General features: G+C 43.3%; 1 protein-coding gene across 2 annotated transcripts; it reads left to right on the plus strand.

Moving 5' to 3' along the window:
- Nucleotides 1-357: 357 nt before the first annotated feature.
- LOC139543052 (pyridoxal phosphate homeostasis protein-like) lies at nt 358-18,257 on the plus strand. Of its 2 annotated transcripts, XM_071349175.1 has the most exons (8): nt 358-498; nt 5,796-5,903; nt 14,634-14,669; nt 14,764-14,839; nt 15,024-15,164; nt 17,094-17,236; nt 17,339-17,437; nt 17,604-18,257. In XM_071349175.1, exons 1-8 carry the CDS (start codon nt 409-411, stop codon nt 17,757-17,759), a joined length of 849 nt encoding a protein of 282 aa, XP_071205276.1. In that variant the 5' UTR covers nt 358-408; the 3' UTR covers nt 17,760-18,257. The 2 variants fall into 2 exon arrangements, with proteins under 2 accessions (XP_071205276.1, XP_071205277.1); XM_071349176.1 differs by lacking the exon at nt 5,796-5,903 and having other exon boundaries at nt 385-498.
- The last annotated feature ends 217 nt before the right edge of the window (nt 18,258-18,474 follow it).

Raw genomic sequence — 18,474 nt, forward strand, 5'->3', positions numbered from 1 at the left:
GAGAGATTATTACACAGAAAATAACGTTCCTTGCGTTTTGTCGAAGTTTGGTGACGTAAAGTAGCTAACTGCTCTCATGCCTCGTCATTGGGCAGAGTAGCCCAAGCGGAGCCAGCATTGCTATATGGATACCTAGCCGCCATGAGAAGGGCGCAAGTGACAGGTGCAGCTAATGGATTTACTTACGGATTCAATTATTTCTGGTTTCGGGCCGGTCACATAGTTTTTCAACAAACACCCAGCTAGTTAGTGTGCACTAGATTGAATTGACGCGGAATGGTTTACCAATAGTCAACACAAGGCGTCGCTCTCTCACCTCACACAAGCTTTCTATGATATAGAAAGGACTTTTATTTTGACAGGTTGGTCACGTTGCTGTTGCTTACGCACAGTGGGTGGATTGAGGGTATGTGGAAAGTAGGAATGTCGGAGGAGGTTGGAAAAGCGTTACAAGCTGTGGTAGACAGGGTAAATCAAGCCGCGGCACGTCGACCCAAGGTAAATCCAGTTCAATATTATCTTGGGAAGAACCGGTGTATCTACTTTAGATAGTCATGTCGTGAGAAATGGTCTTATCATTTAAGTGTCGAGGGTCGATGGACCAGTTATGCAAGGAAAAACACCAACCGTTGGATTGAGAAAGCACACCATAACATTCACATTACATTTTGATACATACTGATTATTTTACGGCAAACTCTTTAAAGGCGCGCGCTGCATGCAACCCGTTAGCGCGTGGAGGGTTCTAGACGATCTGTTGCGTTTATCATTTTGACGTAAACGTCAACAATGTTTTGTAAACGTTGCAAAACATTTCTTCCATCAACTTCCGTTCACTCCTGATCGTAAGGAATGACCGTTTTGATTGGTTCATTTGAAACCATCCCACCACCATTAGAAAACAGTAGGTATACTAGAAGTTGATAGACTCCTTCCAAAATTCAAGTTGACAGAATCAGACCACACAGAAATTAGATGGAGCAACTGTCAATTCCAGCCATGGTTCATTAAATTATTCAGGCAAATTCACTGCTGCACACTTTTTTTATTTCACCTTTATTTAACCAGGTAGGCCAGTTGAGAACAAGTTCTCATTTACAACTGCAACCTGGCCATGATAAAGCAAAGCAGTGCAGCACAAACAACACAGAGTTACACATGGAATAAACAAACATACAGTCAATAATACAGTAGGAAAAAAAGGTGTATATATACAGTGCGTGCAAATGAGGGAGGATACCGGAGGTAAGGCAATAAATAGGCCATAGTGGCGAAATAATTATAATATAGCAATTAAACACTGGAGTGATAGATGTGCAGAAGATGAGTGTGCAAGTAGAGATACAGGGGTGCAAAGGAGCAAAAATAAATAGATAACAGTATGGGGATGAGGTAGTTGGATGGGATATTTACAGATGGGCTATGTACAGGTGCAGTGATCTGTGAGCTGCTCTGACAACTGGTGCTTAAAGCTAGTGAGGGCGATATGAGGCTTCAGTGATTTTTACAGTTCGTTCCAGTCATTGGCAGCAGAGAACTGGACGGAAAGGCGGCCGAAGGAGGAATTGGCTTTGGGGGTGACCAGTGAAATATACCTGCTGGAGCTCGTGCTACGGGTGGGTGCTGCTATGGTGACCAGTGAGCTGAGATAAGGCGGGGCTTTACTTAGCAAAGACTTCTAGATGACCTGGAGCCACTGGGTTTGGCGACGAATATGAAGCGAGGGCCAGCCAACGAGAGCATACAGGTTGCAGTGGTGGGTAGTATATGGGGCTTTGGTGACAAAACGGATGGCACTGTGATAGACTGCATCCAATTTACTGAGTAGGGTGTTGGAGGCTATTTTGTAAATAACATCGCCGAAGTCAAGGATTGGTAGGATAGTATTACGAGGGTATGTTTGGCAGCATGAGTGAAGGATGCTTTGTTGCGAAATAGGAAGCTGATTCTAGATGTAATTTTGGATTGGAGATGCTTAATGTGAGTCTGGAAGGAGAGTTTACAGTCTAACCAGACACCTAGGTGTTTGTAGTTGTCCACATATTCTAAGTCAGAACCGTCCAGAGTAGTGATGCTGGTCGGGCGGGCAGGTGTGGGCAGCGATCGGTTAAAGAGCATGCATTTAGTTTTACTTGCATCTAAGAGTAGTTGGAGGCCACAGAAGGAGAGTTGTATGGCATTGAAGCTCGTCTGGAGGTTAGTTAATAGTGTCCAAAGAAAGGCCAGAAGTACACAGAATGGTGTCATCTGCGTAGAGGTGGATCAGAGAATCACCAGCAGCAAGAGCGACATCATTGATGTATACAGAGAAAAGAGTCGGCCCGAGAATTGAACCCTGTTCACCCCCATAGAGACTCCCAGAGGCCCGGACAACAGGCCCTCCGATTTGACACACTGAACTCTGTCTGAGAAGTAGTTGGTGAACCAGGTTAGGCAGTCATTTGAGAAACCAAAGCTGTTGAGTCTGCCGATGAGAATGCGGTGATTGACAGAGTCGAAAGCCTTGGCCAGGTCGATGAATACAGCTGCACAGTATTGTCTCTTATCGATGGCGGTTATGATATCGTTTAGGACCTTGAGTGTGGCTGAGATGCACCCATGACCAGCTCAGAAACCAGATTTCATAGCGGAGAAGGTACAGTGGGTTTCGAAATGGTCGGTGATCTATTTGTTAACTTGGCTTTCGAAGACCTTAGAAAGGCAGGGCAGGATGGATATAGGTCTGTAGCAGTTTGGGTCTAGAGTGTCTCCCCCTTTGAAGAGGGGGATGACTGCGGCAGCTTTCCAATCTTTGGGGATCTAAGACGATACGAAAGAGGTTGAACAGGCTAGTAACAGGGGTTGCAACAATTTCGGCAGATCATTTTAGAAAGAGAGGGTCCAGATTGTCTAGCCCGGCTGATTTGTAGGGGTCCAGATTTTGCAGCTCTTTCAGAACATCAGCTATCTGGATTTGGGTGAAGGAGAAATGTGGAGGCTTGGGCAAGTTGCTGTGGCGGGTGTAGAGCTGTTGACCGGAGTAGGGGTAGCCAGGTGAAAAGCATGGCCAGCCGTAGAAAAATGCATATGGAAATTCTCAATTATCGCGGATTTATCGGTGGTGACAGTGTTTCCTAGCCTCAGTGCAGTGGGCAGCTGGGAGGAGGTGCTCTTATTCTCCATGGACTTTACAGTGTCCCAGAACTTTTGGGAGTTTGTGCTACAGGATGCAAATTTCTGTTTGAAAAAGATAGGAGAGCAAAGGCTAACTACCTGTGTATATTGGTTCCTAACTTCCCTGAAAAGTAGCACATTGCGGGGGCTATTCGAAGCTAATGCAGTACGCCACAGGATGTTTTTGTGCTGGTCAAGAGCAGTCAGGTCTGGAGTGAACCAGGGGCTATATCTGTTCCTCGTTCTACAGTTTTTGAATGGGGCATGCTTATTTAAGATGGTGAGTAAAGCACTTTTAAAGAACAACCAGGCATCCTCTACTGACGGAATGAGGTCAATGTCCTTCCAGGATACCCGGGCCAGGTCGATTAGAAAGGCCTGCTCGCTGAAGGGTTTTAGGGAGTGTTTGACAGTGATGAGCGGTGGCCATTTGACCGCAGACCCATTATGGATGCAGGCAATGAGGCAGTGATCGCTGATATCCTGGTTGAAGACAGCAGAGGTGTATTTGGAGGGCAGGTTGGTTAGGATGATATCTATGAGGGTGCCGGTGTTTACGGATTTGGGGTTGTACCTGGTAGCTTCATTGATCATTTGAGTGAGATTGAGGGCATCAAGCTTAGATTATAGGATGGCCGGGGTGTTAAGCATGTCCCAGTATAGGTCACATAACAGCATAAGCTCTGAAGAAAGATGGGGGGCAATCAATTCACATATGGTGTCCAGGGCACAGCTGGGGGCAGAAGGTGGTCTGTAGCAAGCGGCAACAGTGAGAGACTTGTTTCTGGAAAGGTGGGATTTTAAAAGTAGGAGCTGAAATTGTTTTGGCACGAACCTGAATAGTAAGACAGAACTCTGCAGGCTATCTCTGTAGTAGATTGCAACTCCGCCCCCTTTGGCAGTTCTATCTTGTCAGAAAATGTTATAGTTAGGAATGGAAATTTAAGGGGTTTTGGTGGTCTTCCTAAGCTGGCAGAGTCTGCTAAGGCAGTGAATAAAACAAACTTAGGAGGCTTCTAATGTTAACATGCATGAAACAAGGCTTTTACGGTTACAGAAGTCAACAAATGAGAGCGCCTGGGAAATGGGAGTGGAGCTAGGCACTGCAGGGCCTAGATTAACCTCCACATCACCAGAGGAACAGAGGAGGTTTCTGGGCACAGTAGAATAGATTCAAGGCATAATGTACAGACAAAGGTATGGTAGGATGTGAATACAGTGGAGATAAACCTATGCACTGAGTGACGATGAGAGAGATAATGTCCCTAGAAACATAATTTAAACCAGGTGAGTTCACTGCATGTGTGGGAGGTGGAACTTAAGGGTTAACTAAGGCGTATTGAGCAGGGCTAGAGGCTCTACAGTGAAATAAGGCAATAATTACTAACCAAGACAGCAATGGACAAGGCATATTGACATTAGGGAGAGGCATGCGTAGCCAAGTGATCATAGGGGTCCAGTGAGTGGCTCGGGCTGGAGACACGGCGATTCAGGCAGCTAGCGGGCCGGGGCTAGCAAGCTAGCAGGAGGGACGTTGCTACGGAAGAAAGTCTGTTGTAGCCCCCTCGTGCTGTTACATCTGCAGACCAGTCGTCGTGGATCAGCAGGGCTCCATGTGGTAAAAGGGTCCAAGCCAATTGGCGGAATAGGTATAGTGGCAAAAGCTAATAGTCCGATATGCTCTAGACAACTAGCAGGCTAGCAGATGGGCATTCAGGGGAAGTCGTGACGGAGGAGCCAGTTGATAAACCCCCTCGGGCGAATTACGCCGGTAGTCCAGTCGTGATAGGTCGGCGGGGGTCCGGGCTGATTGACAAAATAGGTATTGTAGCCCATGGAGTGGCTGACGGACCTCTTCGGCTAGCCGGGAGATGGGCCTAGCAAGGCTAGCTCCAGGCTAATTGGTTCTTGCTTCGGGACAGAGATGTTAGCCAGGAGTGGCCACTTGGATAGCAGCTAGATAGCTGTGATGATCCAGGTGAAAAAGTTCTGAGCTTGCGGTAGGAATCCGGAGATATGGAGAGAAATAAGTCCGATTTGCTCTGGTTTGAGTCGCGCTGTGCAGACTGGCGAGAGTTGGACGGACTAATGGTAGCTGATGACAGCTAGCAGTGGCTAGCTGGCTAGTAGCTAGTTAGCTGGCTAGCTTCTGTTGGGGTTCCGGTTCAGAAGAAATAGCAGATCCATACCACTTTGGGTGAGGTGGATTGCAGGAGAGTATGTTGAAGTTGAAGTTAAGAAAAATATATATTTTTAAATATATGTGAAGAAAAAAGATATATACATGGGACACGACAAGACGAAGACAAAAAGACGTCTGACTGCTACGCCATCTTGAACAAACAATGAAACATAATACAGTGTAGACAGACAAAGACGACCCTTTCAGATTTCTGTCACCTTGATTGTAAGGAAATGCCAGCATGCTAAAATAAGTGCATTTGGACAGCATATCTTTGTTGCGTTCAGGAGGGCACAATGTTTTACACGTTACCAATACAACTAACACAATATAGTTTTCTATTGTGTCCCCCAATATGTCTTCCTGAATGAGCCTTAGATGTCGGCTGGGTTCATATAACACATCTTTTATTTACAATATATTTTTTTGCTTTTCTTTTTCCTCTGCTCTCCCATCCAAGACGTTGCCCGTGGTGCCGCCCCGCCTGGTAGCTGTAAGTAAGACGAAACCACCTGACATGGTGATCGAGGCGTACCGAAAAGGACATCGCAACTTTGGTGAAAACTATGTGAGTGTTATACCTAGTATTGTACACTGGTTCTCTGTAGCTCAGTTAGTAGAGCATGGTCTTCTGTAGTTCATTTAGTAGAACATGGTCCTCTGTAGCTCAGTTAGTAGAACATGGTCCTCTGTAGTTCATTTAGTAGAACATGGTCCTCTGTAGTTCAGTTAGTAGAACATGGTCCTCTGTAGTTCAGTTAGTAGAACATGGTCCTCTGTAGTTCAGTTAGTAGAACATGGTCCTCTGTAGCTCAGTTAGTAGAACATGGTCCTCTGTAGTTCATTTAGTAGAACATGGTCCTCTGTAGTTCAGTTAGTAGAACATGGTCCTCTGTAGTTCAGTAAGTAGAACATGGTCCTCTGTAGCTCAGTTAGTAGAACATGGTCCTCTGTAGCTCAGTTAGTAGAACATGGTCCTCTATAGTTCAGTTAGTAGAACATGGTCCTCTGTAGTTAGTAGAACATGGTCCTCTGTAGTTCAGTTAGTAGAACGTGGTACTCTGTAGTTCAGTTAGTAGAACATGGTCCTTTGTAGTTCTGTTAGTAGAACATGGTCCTTTGTAGTTCAGTTAGTAGAACATGGTCCTCTGTAGTTAGTAGAACATGGTCCTCTGTAGTTCAGTTAGTAGAACATGGTCCTTTGTAGTTCAGTTAGTAGAACATGGTCCTCTGTAGCTCAGTAAGTAGAACATGGTCCTCTGTAGTTCAGTTAGTAGAACATGGTCCTCTGTAGTTCAGTTAGTAGAACATTGTCCTCTGTAGTTCAGTTAGTAGAACTTAGTCCTCTGTAGTTCAGTTAGTAGAACATGGTCCTCTGTAGTTAGTAGAACATGGTCCTCTGTAGCTCAGTTAGTAGAGCATGGTCCTCTGTAGTTAGTAGAACATGGTCCTCTGTAGCTCAGTTACTAGAACATGGTCCTCTGTAGTTCAGTTAGTAGAACATGGTCCTCTGTAGCTCAGCTAGTAGAACATGGTCCTCTGTAGTTCAGTTAGTAGAACATGGTCCTCTGTAGCTCAGTTAGTAGAACATGGTCCTCTGTAGCTCAGTTAGTAGAACATGGTCCTCTGTAGTTCAGTTAGTAGAGCATGGTCCTCTTTAGCTCAGTTAGTAGAACATGGTCCTCTGTAGTTAGTAGAACATGGTCCTCTGTAGTTCAGTTAGTAGAACATGGTCCTCTGTAGCTCAGTTAGTAGAACATGGTCCTCTGTAGTTTAGTTAGTAGAACATGGTCCTCTGTAGTTCAGTTAGTAGAACATGGTCCTCTGTAGCTCAGTTAGTAGAACACGGTCCTTTGTAGTTCAGTTAGTAGAACACGGTCCTCTGTAGCTCAGTTAGTAGAACACGGTCCTTTGTAGTTCAGTAAGTAGAACATGGTCCTCTGTAGTTCAGTTAGTAGAACATTGTCCTCTGTAGTTCAGTTAGTAGAACATGGTCCTCTGTAGTCAGTAGAACATGGTCCTCTGTAGTTCAGTTAGTAGAACATGGTCCTCTGTAGCTCAGTTAGTAGAACATGGTCTTCTGTTGTTCAGTTAGTAGAACATGGTCCTCTGTAGCTCAGTTAGTAGAACATGGTCCTCTGTAGTTCAGTTAGTAGAACATGGTCCTCTGTAGCTCAGTTAGTAGAACATGGTCCTCTGTAGCTCAGCTAGTAGAACATGGTCCTCTGTAGTTCAGTTAGTAGAACATGGTCCTCTGTAGTTCAGTTAGTAGAACATGGTCCTCTGTAGTTCAGTTAGTAGAACATTGTCCTCTGTAGTTAGTAGAACATGGTCCTCTGTAGTTAGTAGAACACGGTCCTCTTTAGCTCAGTTAGTAGAGCATGGTCCTCTTTAGCTCAGTTAGTAGAACATGGTCCTCTGTAGTTAGTAGAACATGGTCCTCTGTAGCTCAGTTAGTAGAACATGGTCCTCTGTAGTTCAGTTAGTAGAACATGGTCCTCTGTAGCTCAGTTAGTAGAACATGGTCCTCTGTTGCTCAGTTAGTAGAACATGGTCCTCTGTAGTTCAGTTAGTAGAACATGGTCCTCTGTAGTTAGTAGAACATGGTCCTCTGTAGTTCAGTTAGTAGAACATGGTCCTCTGTAGCTCAGTTAGTAGAACATGGTCCTCTGTAGCTCAGTTAGTAGAACACGGTCCTCTGTAGTTCAGTTAGTAGAACATGGTCCTCTGTAGTTCAGTTAGTAGAACATGGTCCTCTGTAGCTCAGTTAGTAGAACACGGTCCTCTGTAGTTCAGTTAGTAGAACATGGTCCTCTGTAGCTCAGTTAGTAGAACACGGTCCTCTGTAGTTCAGTTAGTAGAACACGGTCCTTTGTAGTTCAGTTAGTAGAGCATGGTCCTCTGTAGCTCAGTTAGTAGAACACGGTCCTCTGTAGCTCAGTAAGTAGAACATGGTCTTCTGTAGTTCAGTTAGTAGAACATGGTCCTCTGTAGTTCAGTTAGTAGAACATTGTCCTCTGTAGTTCAGTTAGTAGAACATGGTCCTCTGTAGTTAGTAGAACATGGTCCTCTGTAGCTCAGTTAGTAGAACATGGTCCTCTGTAGCTCAGTTAGTAGAACATGGTCCTCTGTAGCTCAGAGCCTCCATCCTACTAAACTACACTGTACTGGTTACAGATCCATACAGCTATGGAGCCTCCATTTTACTAAACTACACTGTACTGGTTACAGATCCATACAGCTATGGAGCCTCCATTTTACTAAACTACACTGTACTGGTTACAGATCCATACAGCTATGGAGCCTCCATTTTACTAAACTACACTGTACTGGTTACAGATCCATACAGCTATGGAGCCTCCATTTTACTAAACTACACTGTACTGGTTACAGATCCATACAGCTATGGAGCCTATATTTTACTAAACTACACTGTACTGGTTACAGATCCATACAGCTATGGAGCCTCCATTTTACTAAACTACACTGTACTGGTTACAGATCCATAGAGCTATGGAGCCTCCATTTTACTAAACTACACTGTACTGGTTACAGATCCATAGAGCTATGGAGCCTCCATTTTACTAAACTACACTCGGGGTTGGGGAGTAATGGATAACATGTAAACTGTTACATGTAAGGGATTACAAAAAACGAACTGTAGTCCATTACGTTAGCAGCAAAAATATTGTAATCAGATTATAGATTATTTTGAAAAACTAGATAACTTTTAAATTCAGAAAGGATGTTTGCTAAAAAGAAATTTGACACTTCTATGTTTTCTCAATGACATTCAAATCAGCATTGAAAAAAGGCGCAAGTTTAAGTTTGTTCCACTTGAGCGAGTCTGACCACAAGTCAGAGACCACCATGATGACACACCACATGTGTTTGATGGATCGCGGGAAAAGAGCAGGAGTAGGCTTTTGTAGGCTACAGTCCAAGCTACGTCTTCAATGGTACGACTGCTGTCGGCATCCAAAGATTATCCAACTTGAATAAACGCTTGGAGGTAATGATGATAGCAGAGGTGTAGTCTACGGCGATACTGAAATCACTATTATTGATATCTACATAGCGCATTGATGTAGCTATTTGCGCCTTACGGATTGTGGTTGTGGATGGCTGTTCACAAATGTAAGTGTGTATTTGAACTCAATAATGGTTTGAATTCAAGAAGTTTAAGCTGCCTATAGATAATTGTTTTTGAAACCAGTGGACAGCCAGTGAAAAATGCTCTCTTGCGGCAGCTGCATAGTGCAGATCCCAGCCTATAGAATAACAGCTGCATAGTGCAGATCCCAGCCTATAGAATAACAGCTGCATAGTGCAGATCCCAGCCTATAGAATAACAGCTGCATAGTGCAGATCCCAGCCTATAGAATAACAGCTGCATAGTGCAGATCCCAGCCTATAGAATAACAGCTGCATATCGCAGATCCCAGCCTATAGAATAACAGCTGCATAGTGCAGATCCCAGCCTATAGAATAACAGCTGCATAGTGCAGATCCCAGCCTATAGAATAACAGCTGCATAGTGAGGATCCCAGCCTATAGAATAACAGCTGCATAGTGAGGATCCCAGCCTATAGAATAACAGCTGCATAGTGCAGATCCCAGCCTATAGAATAACAGCTGCATATCGCAGATCCCAGCCTATAGAATAACAGCTGCATAGTGCAGATCCCAGCCTATAGAATAACAGCTGCATAGTGCAGATCCCAGCCTATAGAATAACAGCTGCATAGTGCAGATCCCAGCCTATAGAATAACAGCTGCATAGTGCAGATCCCAGCCTATAGAATAACAGCTGCATAGTGCGGATCCCAGCCTATAGAATAACAGCTGCATAGTGCAGATCCCAGCCTATAGAATAACAGCTGCATAGTGCAGATCCCAGCCTATAGAATAACAGCTGCATAGTGAGGATCCCAGCCTATAGAATAACAGCTGCATAGTGAGGATCCCAGCCTATAGAATAACAGCTGCATAGTGCAGATCCCAGCCTATAGAATAACAGCTGCATATCGCAGATCCCAGCCTATAGAATAACAGCTGCATAGTGCAGATCCCAGCCTATAGAATAACAGCTGCATAGTGCAGATCCCAGCCTATAGAATAACAGCTGCATAGTGCAGATCCCAGCCTGTGGGATAAAAGTGGGGCTTTTATTGCTCAATCTAATTCATGCTGATAAAAAGACCTAATGGACACATGATCAAACTTGCACACTTTTGATCAACTTAAAGGGGCAATCTGTAGTTGCTACATCCATTTTTGGACTAATAAATTATATATATTATGGTAAAGATATAATTTAATCGTATTATAGTATGTAGTAGAAAGCGATGGGTTAGAAGAAGCCTACATAACCAAACCATAAAGTACAATTTAACATCCACATATGGCCAGCTATGTAAACTTTAACATCGATTTATCCTGCAATAGATGTCGTTCAATTGGTAACGTACATTTTGGTCTTCTAATGCCTCTTAAGGGTAAAGTAATCTAAAAATAACTGAGTCTAATCAGATTACATTACTGAGTTTGGGTAATCCAAAAGTTATGTTACTGATTACAATTTTGGACAGGTAACTAGTAACAGATTACATTTAGAAAGTAACCTAGGCAACCCTGACTACACTGTAGCAGTTACAGATCCATACAGCTATGGAGCCTCCATCCTACTAAACTACACTGTAGCAGTTACAGATCCATACAGCTATGGAGCCTCCATCCTACTAAACTACACTGTAGCAGTTACAGATCCATACAGCTATGGAGCCTCCATCCTACTAAACTACACTGTAGCAGTTACAGATCCATACAGCTATGGAGCCTCCATCCTACTAAACTACACTGTAGCAGTTACAGATCCATACAGCTATGGAGCCTCCATCCTACTAAACTACACTGTAGCAGTTACAGATCCATACAGCTATGGAGCCTCCATCCTACTAAACTACACTGTAGCAGTTACAGATCCATACAGCTATGGAGCCTCCATCCTACTAAACTACACTGTAGCAGTTACAGATCCATACAGCTATGGAGCCTCCATCCTACTAAACTACACTGTAGCAGTTACAGATCCATACAGCTATGGAGCCTCCATCCTACTAAACTACACTGTAGCAGTTACAGATCCATACAGCTATGGAGCCTCCATCCTACTAAACTACACTGTAGCAGTTACAGATCCATACAGCTATGGAGCCTCCATCCTACTAAACTACACTGTAGCAGTTACAGATCCATACAGCTATGGAGCCTCCATCCTACTAAACTACACTGTAGCAGTTACAGATCCATACAGCTATGGAGCCTCCATCCTACTAAACTACACTGTAGCAGTTACAGATCCATACAGCTATGGAGCCTCCATCCTACTAAACTACACTGTAGCAGTTACAGATCCATACAGCTATGGAGCCTCCATCCTACTAAACTACACTGTAGCAGTTACAGATCCATACAGCTATGGAGCCTCCATCCTACTAAACTACACTGTAGCAGTTACAGATCCATACAGCTATGGAGGCTCCATCCTACTAAACTACACTGTAGCAGTTACAGATCCATACAGCTATGGAGCCTCCATCCTACTAAACTACACTGTAGCAGTTACAGATCCATACAGCTATGGAGCCTACATCCTACTAAACTACACTGTAGCAGTTACAGATCCATACAGCTATGGAGCCTCCATCCTACTAAACTACACTGTAGCAGTTACAGATCCATACAGCTATGGAGCCTCCATCCTACTAAACTACACTGTACTGGTTACAGATCCATACAGCTATGGAGCCTCCATCCTACTAAACTACACTGTAGCATTTACAGATCCATACAGCTATGGAGCCTCCATCCTACTAAACTACACTGTACTGGTTACAGATCCATAGAGCTATGGAGCCTCCATCCTACTAAACTACACTGTACTGGTTACAGATCCATACAGCTATGGAGCCTCCATCCTACTAAACTACACTGTAGCAGTTACAGATCCATACAGCTATGGAGCCTCCATCCTACTAAACTACACTGTACTGGTTACAGATCCATACAGCTATGGAGCCTCCATCCTACTAAACTACACTGTACTGGTTACAGATCCATAGAGCTATGGAGCCTCCATCCTACTAAACTACACTGTAGCAGTTACAGATCCATACAGCTATGGAGCCTCCATCCTACTAAACTACACTGTAGCAGTTACAGATCCATACAGCTATGGAGCCTCCATCCTACTAAACTACACTGTAGCAGTTACAGATCCATACAGCTATGGAGCCTCCATCCTACTAAACTACACTGTAGCAGTTACAGATCCATACAGCTATGGAGCCTCCATCCTACTAAACTACACTGTAGCAGTTACAGATCCATACAGCTATGGAGCCTCCATCCTACTAAACTACACTGTAGCAGTTACAGATCCATACAGCTATGGAGCCTCCATCCTACTAAACTACACTGTAGCAGTTACAGATCCATACAGCTATGGAGCCTCCATCCTACTAAACTACACTGTAGCAGTTACAGATCCATACAGCTATGGAGCCTCCATCCTACTAAACTACACGGTAGCAGTTACAGATCCATACAGCTATGGAGCCTCCATCCTACTAAACTACACTGTAGCAGTTACAGATCCATACAGCTATGGAGCCTCCATCCTACTAAACTACACTGTAGCAGTTACAGATCCATACAGCTATGGAGCCTCCATCCTACTAAACTACACTGTAGCAGTTACAGATCCATACAGCTATGGAGCCTCCATCCTACTAAACTACACTGTAGCAGTTACAGATCCATACAGCTATGGAGCCTCCATCCTACTAAACTACACTGTAGCAGTTACAGATCCATACAGCTATGGAGCCTCCATCCTACTAAACTACACTGTAGCAGTTACAGATCCATACAGCTATGGAGGCTCCATCCTACTAAACTACACTGTAGCAGTTACAGATCCATACAGCTATGGAGCCTCCATCCTACTAAACTACACTGTAGCAGTTACAGATCCATACAGCTATGGAGCCTACATCCTACTAAACTACACTGTAGCAGTTACAGATCCATACAGCTATGGAGCCTCCATCCTACTAAACTACACTGTAGCAGTTACAGATCCATACAGCTATGGAGCCTCCATCCTACTAAACTACACTGTACTGGTTACAGATCCATACAGCTATGGAGCCTCCATCCTACTAAACTACACTGTAGCATTTACAGATCCATACAGCTATGGAGCCTCCATCCTACTAAACTACACTGTACTGGTTACAGATCCATAGAGCTATGGAGCCTCCATCCTACTAAACTACACTGTACTGGTTACAGATCCATACAGCTATGGAGCCTCCATCCTACTAAACTACACTGTAGCAGTTACAGATCCATACAGCTATGGAGCCTCCATCCTACTAAACTACACTGTACTGGTTACAGATCCATAGAGCTATGGAGCCTCCATCCTACTAAACTACACTGTAGCAGTTACAGATCCATACAGCTATGGAGCCTCCATCCTACTAAACTACACTGTAGCAGTTACAGATCCATACAGCTATGGAGCCTCCATCCTACTAAACTACACTGTAGCAGTTACAGATCCATACAGCTATGGATGCTTTCATCCGATGAAACCACACTTCTGCTACACTTCCCGAGTTACGCTTACACACAGGTGGTCGGTGGATGCTTTATAGCTAATTAGCACAGGTGGTTGCCTCTTGTCTTCCCTCCTTTTTCCATAAACAAGCACTGTAACATTGGGATATGGCTGTGTGGGAACACGAACCCTATCAAAGTGTGTATCAATGTAACCTTTTTTTTGTTTTTAGAAAATGATTTATTGTTGATGTGAAAGATAAAATCCTTATGCTTCCAAAACCGTACCGCAAGCGACGCGTGTTAGTTTTCAGATTGAGTGTCGGGGCTCCGAAACAAAAGTCCCCCGTACAGAAGACTTCTTCGTCCAATGAGAGTTGTGTGATGTAATGGAACTGAGAGTTGGCATCAAAGTCCTCTGTAGCTCAGTTGGGTGAGAATGTCGCTTTTAATGCGAGGATGGTGGGTTTGATTCCCGGGACCCACCCGTACGTATAATCAAGGCACGCATGATTGTGAGTCGCTTTGGATAATAATAGTCTGATAAATGGCATATACGTTATATACATGATGGGAATATGTTGTACAGTTCCACATAAAACCTTTATTAGTAATGTGAAGACATTTGCGGTCTGATTTTTTATTTTTTCATTTTACCCCTCACTTTTAGGTGAATGAACTTGTGGATAAAGCTTCAAATCCCCAGGTTTGTTGAAAGGTTTAAGTCACATTGTTCTTTACCATATGGATTATGTCTATCCAGCAACTGTTAAAAATAATATATTTCTGTCCTAACCTAGATTTTAGAATCATGCCCAGAAATCGAGTGGCATTTTATTGGCCATTTACAGAAGAATAATGTCAACAAACTTTTGGGTAAGTAATATGTCACATCTTGTGCAACATGTTTATGCCTTCATACCTCTAAAGCTGTTAACATCAACTTGCATGTCTCCCTATACCCAGCGGTCCTTGTCAAAAAGCAAGCTTTTAAACACCGTTCCGTAGAAGCCTTTAGCAACACCGGCATATCTTAACTCTACTCACACACTTCCCACAGGTGTACCAAACCTGTTCATGGTGGAGACAGTGGACTCTGTCAAGTTGGCCGACAAGGTAAACAGCTCCTGGCTGCGGTTGAGAACAGCTAGTACGCAGACGTTAAAGATCATGGTTCAGATCAACACCAGTGGGGAGGAAAGTAAGTGTTCACACCAGGGGTTGGAACCCCATCATTTTTTCCCCCCAATCGTTTTGTTCTGAACAGAACCAATTTTGTTGTTGTTGTTGTTGTTACACTGTTCCGACCAGAAATATAAAGTTATGAACCGGTTCGAACCGCCGAAAAAGTACCACTATATTTCTTTCCTTTCTGTTCCTTTTTAAACCTCTGAAATATACATTTATTTTTTAACTTAAGCTCGTTATTAAATTACCAATCAGTGCGGATAGAGCAGCTTGCTGTGGAGTGTATACGCGATTTAATCTGTATAGGAAAGCCGTTAGGAACCACTTTTGCAGTGAAAGCATGGTTTAATCCTATTGAAAGACAAACACACACTGTGCTGCCAGTCACAGTGTAGGGCACGAGATGCATCAGACATTTTGAGGGTGAGGATGGAGGAAGCATGCCTTGAAGCGCCGGGCATCTTGTTATGACATGTATTATCTGAATTAGGCCCATAGAATTATACCTACGGAGCAGCGGCTTCTATGGAGGAACTTTTAATGTCTTTGAACTACCGAGTTGGTTTAACGTTGAACCAGAGCTAGCTAGCTAACAAGCTTGTGTGTGCAGAGCGGCACCAGAATTTAAAATAAAACATTTACCTTTTTGTAGTTAATAAATCCAATGTGAAACATGGTAACTATAGTATCAAATAGCATTGAAAAAGTCAATTAATTATTCTCTAATTAAACATCTCTCCCTAATTTCTGAATTACACTTTGTCAGTAGGCTACAGTAACCTATTCTTACATGGGGAGGGGCAGGTAGCATCTATATAGACCGATTAGCAAAGATTTCCAACTGGCAGGCAGATGCTGGAATAAGTTTCTGTGTGACAGAGTGAGGGCCTTGCATAGACGCTCTGTTGCGATTTTTGTGGGACTGGAATAAAATGCTCGGAACGTGAAATAACGTTACTAACCAGTTCCCATGCTTTTAAAATAACGGTTCTGTTCCGGAACAGCATAGATCACTTTCGTTTTCGGTTCGGGTTCTGTCCCTCAAATAATTTTGTTATTTTCCGGTTTTTGGTTCTGTTTCCTGAACCGGTTTCAACCCTTGGTTCACACACACGCAGGTTGGCATTTATTGAGATGACTCATGTACTGGAGGAAGCACTGCAGAGGTCACTAGCTGGCACAGCCACAATGTCATAAAATCAGATGTTTAAACTTAACCTTAATCCTAATGCCTAACCCAGACCTTAAAATAAGACCAAAAAGCTCATTTTTTAAATATATTTTTTAAACATTTCTATCTAGACAATTTTGACTTTGCAGCTGGCCCATCTAGTAGAAATCGCTCAGTTCTGCCTCAAGGGCAACAATCATGAAGTCAACCTGCTTCACAGACAGATACACAAACTACTGTTCCACACTGAGTGTACAAAACATTAAGAACACCTTCCTAATATTGAGTTGCCCCCATTTTGCCCTCAGAACGGCCTCAATTCGTCGGGGCATGGACTCTACAAGGTGTTGAAAGCGTTCCATGGGGATGCTGGCCCATGTTGACTCCAATGCTTCCCACAGTTGTTAAGTTGGCTGGATGTCCTTTGGGTGGTGGACCATTCTTGATACACACGGGAAACTGTTGAGCGTGAAAAACCCAGCAGCGTTGCAGTTCTTGACACAAACTGGTGCGCCTGGCACCTACTACCATAACCAAAGGCAGTTAAACATTTTTTCTTGCCCATTCACCCTCTGTATGGCACACATACTCAAGGCTTAAAAATCATTCTTTAACCTGTCTCCTCCCCTTCATCTACACTGATTTTGATGTGGATTTAACAATTGACATCAATAAGGGATCATAGCTTTCACCTGGATTGGCCTGGTCAGGCTAAGTTATGGAAATAGCAGGTGTTCTTAATGTTTTGTACACTGTGTACATTACCTCTAGGTAAACATGGACTGCCTCCTGGTGAGACCGTGACCACGGTGAAACACATTTTATCCAAATGCTCTGCCCTACACTTCTCCGGACTCATGACCATAGGTCGCTATGGCTACGACCTAGCTGATGGCCCTAACCCAGATTTTCAGGTATTTGACTGTTATGATTACCCTAATGTTTTTATGTTAAGGCTTTCGGTAAAGATCTATAGGTGTGTGTGTGTGTTAAGTCTGTTGCGCATCACCAACCAGGCTTTGCTGAGTCGGCGACAGGAAGTGTGTGCCAGTCTACAACTGCCGCTTGAGGATGTGGAGCTTAGTATGGGCATGTCCACTGACTTCGAACACGCGGTGAGTTCCACTGTTCCAGCCTTCTCAATGGCTAATACAATATGTTCTTAACATATTCAATGATCAGATATTGATTAGGCTACCCATTTGCAACTCGAATGCTTGTGCTGTTTGTATAAGTTATACCCTTCTGAGGTATATCTCCTCTTCCGTTTCCTCCTTTTAGATTGAGGTGGGTTCAACCAACGTGCGAGTGGGTAGTACTATTTTTGGTAATAGGGATTATCCCAACACTCCCACTCCCAGTCCAGAGAAAAAGTCAAAGGTTCCGACAGAAGAGGCAGCTAAGAAGATGGAGCGTCTCACTGTGACAGGACAGTGATGTTTCTCCTCCCTACACACTCACAACAGGCTGAAAAGGATTTAGTATTTTATGAGATTTTCTGGAAAGAAACAACAGCAAGTTTCCACAGTAGGTCTTTATGATGTCTTTGGTTGATGTAGTAGTTTTCTACAGAGCCCATTCATTTATTTTAGCATTTTTACATGACGTTCGATCTTTTAAGTTGACGTTGCAAACTTCTTCTCACATTAGACATAGATTCTCATTAATCGATTGATGGTATTGGATATAAGAAGTTCCCTACCTCACATCTTGGTCTTGTGCCAACCCTAGATTCAATAGATACCGTTTTACACGATAACGGAAATAGAGATAATTTGGAGAGTCAAGCAGAGGTCGACTCTCTCGACTCCCCCTTTATATCATGACGTATGGTATGAGGCGATTAAATTGTTTTGTATGGTGTCAGATATTTGACATTTTTATAATTGATAAACCAAATGAGAAAACAGCAGGTAAAGAGTGATTCATACCATATGTTTACATTGCCGTATTATTTCATTTTGTGTGATGTCAGTGATTCTTCTGGTCTGAATTATTTGTTGGTGCAGTAAAATATTTAAGAATGAACCTATGCAAAAAGGAAATAGTTTAGTTTGTTCTGTTATGAGATTTTCTATCTGATAGTTATTATGGAACAATAACTCTGTAGTTACCATCAATGTAAAACTAAATCCATAACTGAGGGTGATAA

This window comes from Salvelinus alpinus, chromosome 17 (genome assembly GCF_045679555.1).
Source record: "Salvelinus alpinus chromosome 17, SLU_Salpinus.1, whole genome shotgun sequence".
Classification (NCBI taxonomy): Eukaryota; Metazoa; Chordata; class Actinopteri; order Salmoniformes; family Salmonidae; genus Salvelinus; species Salvelinus alpinus.

Coding starts and splice junctions, on each gene's coding strand:
- LOC139543052 (XM_071349175.1), top strand. CDS start 409: ATGTGGAAAGTAGGAATGTCGGAGGAGGTTGGAAAAGCGTTACAAGCT. Junction 15,165..17,093: donor CAACACCAGTGGGGAGGAAA/GTAAGTGTTCAC, acceptor CATTACCTCTAG/GTAAACATGGACTGCCTCCT. Junction 17,438..17,603: donor CCACTGACTTCGAACACGCG/GTGAGTTCCACT, acceptor TCCTCCTTTTAG/ATTGAGGTGGGTTCAACCAA.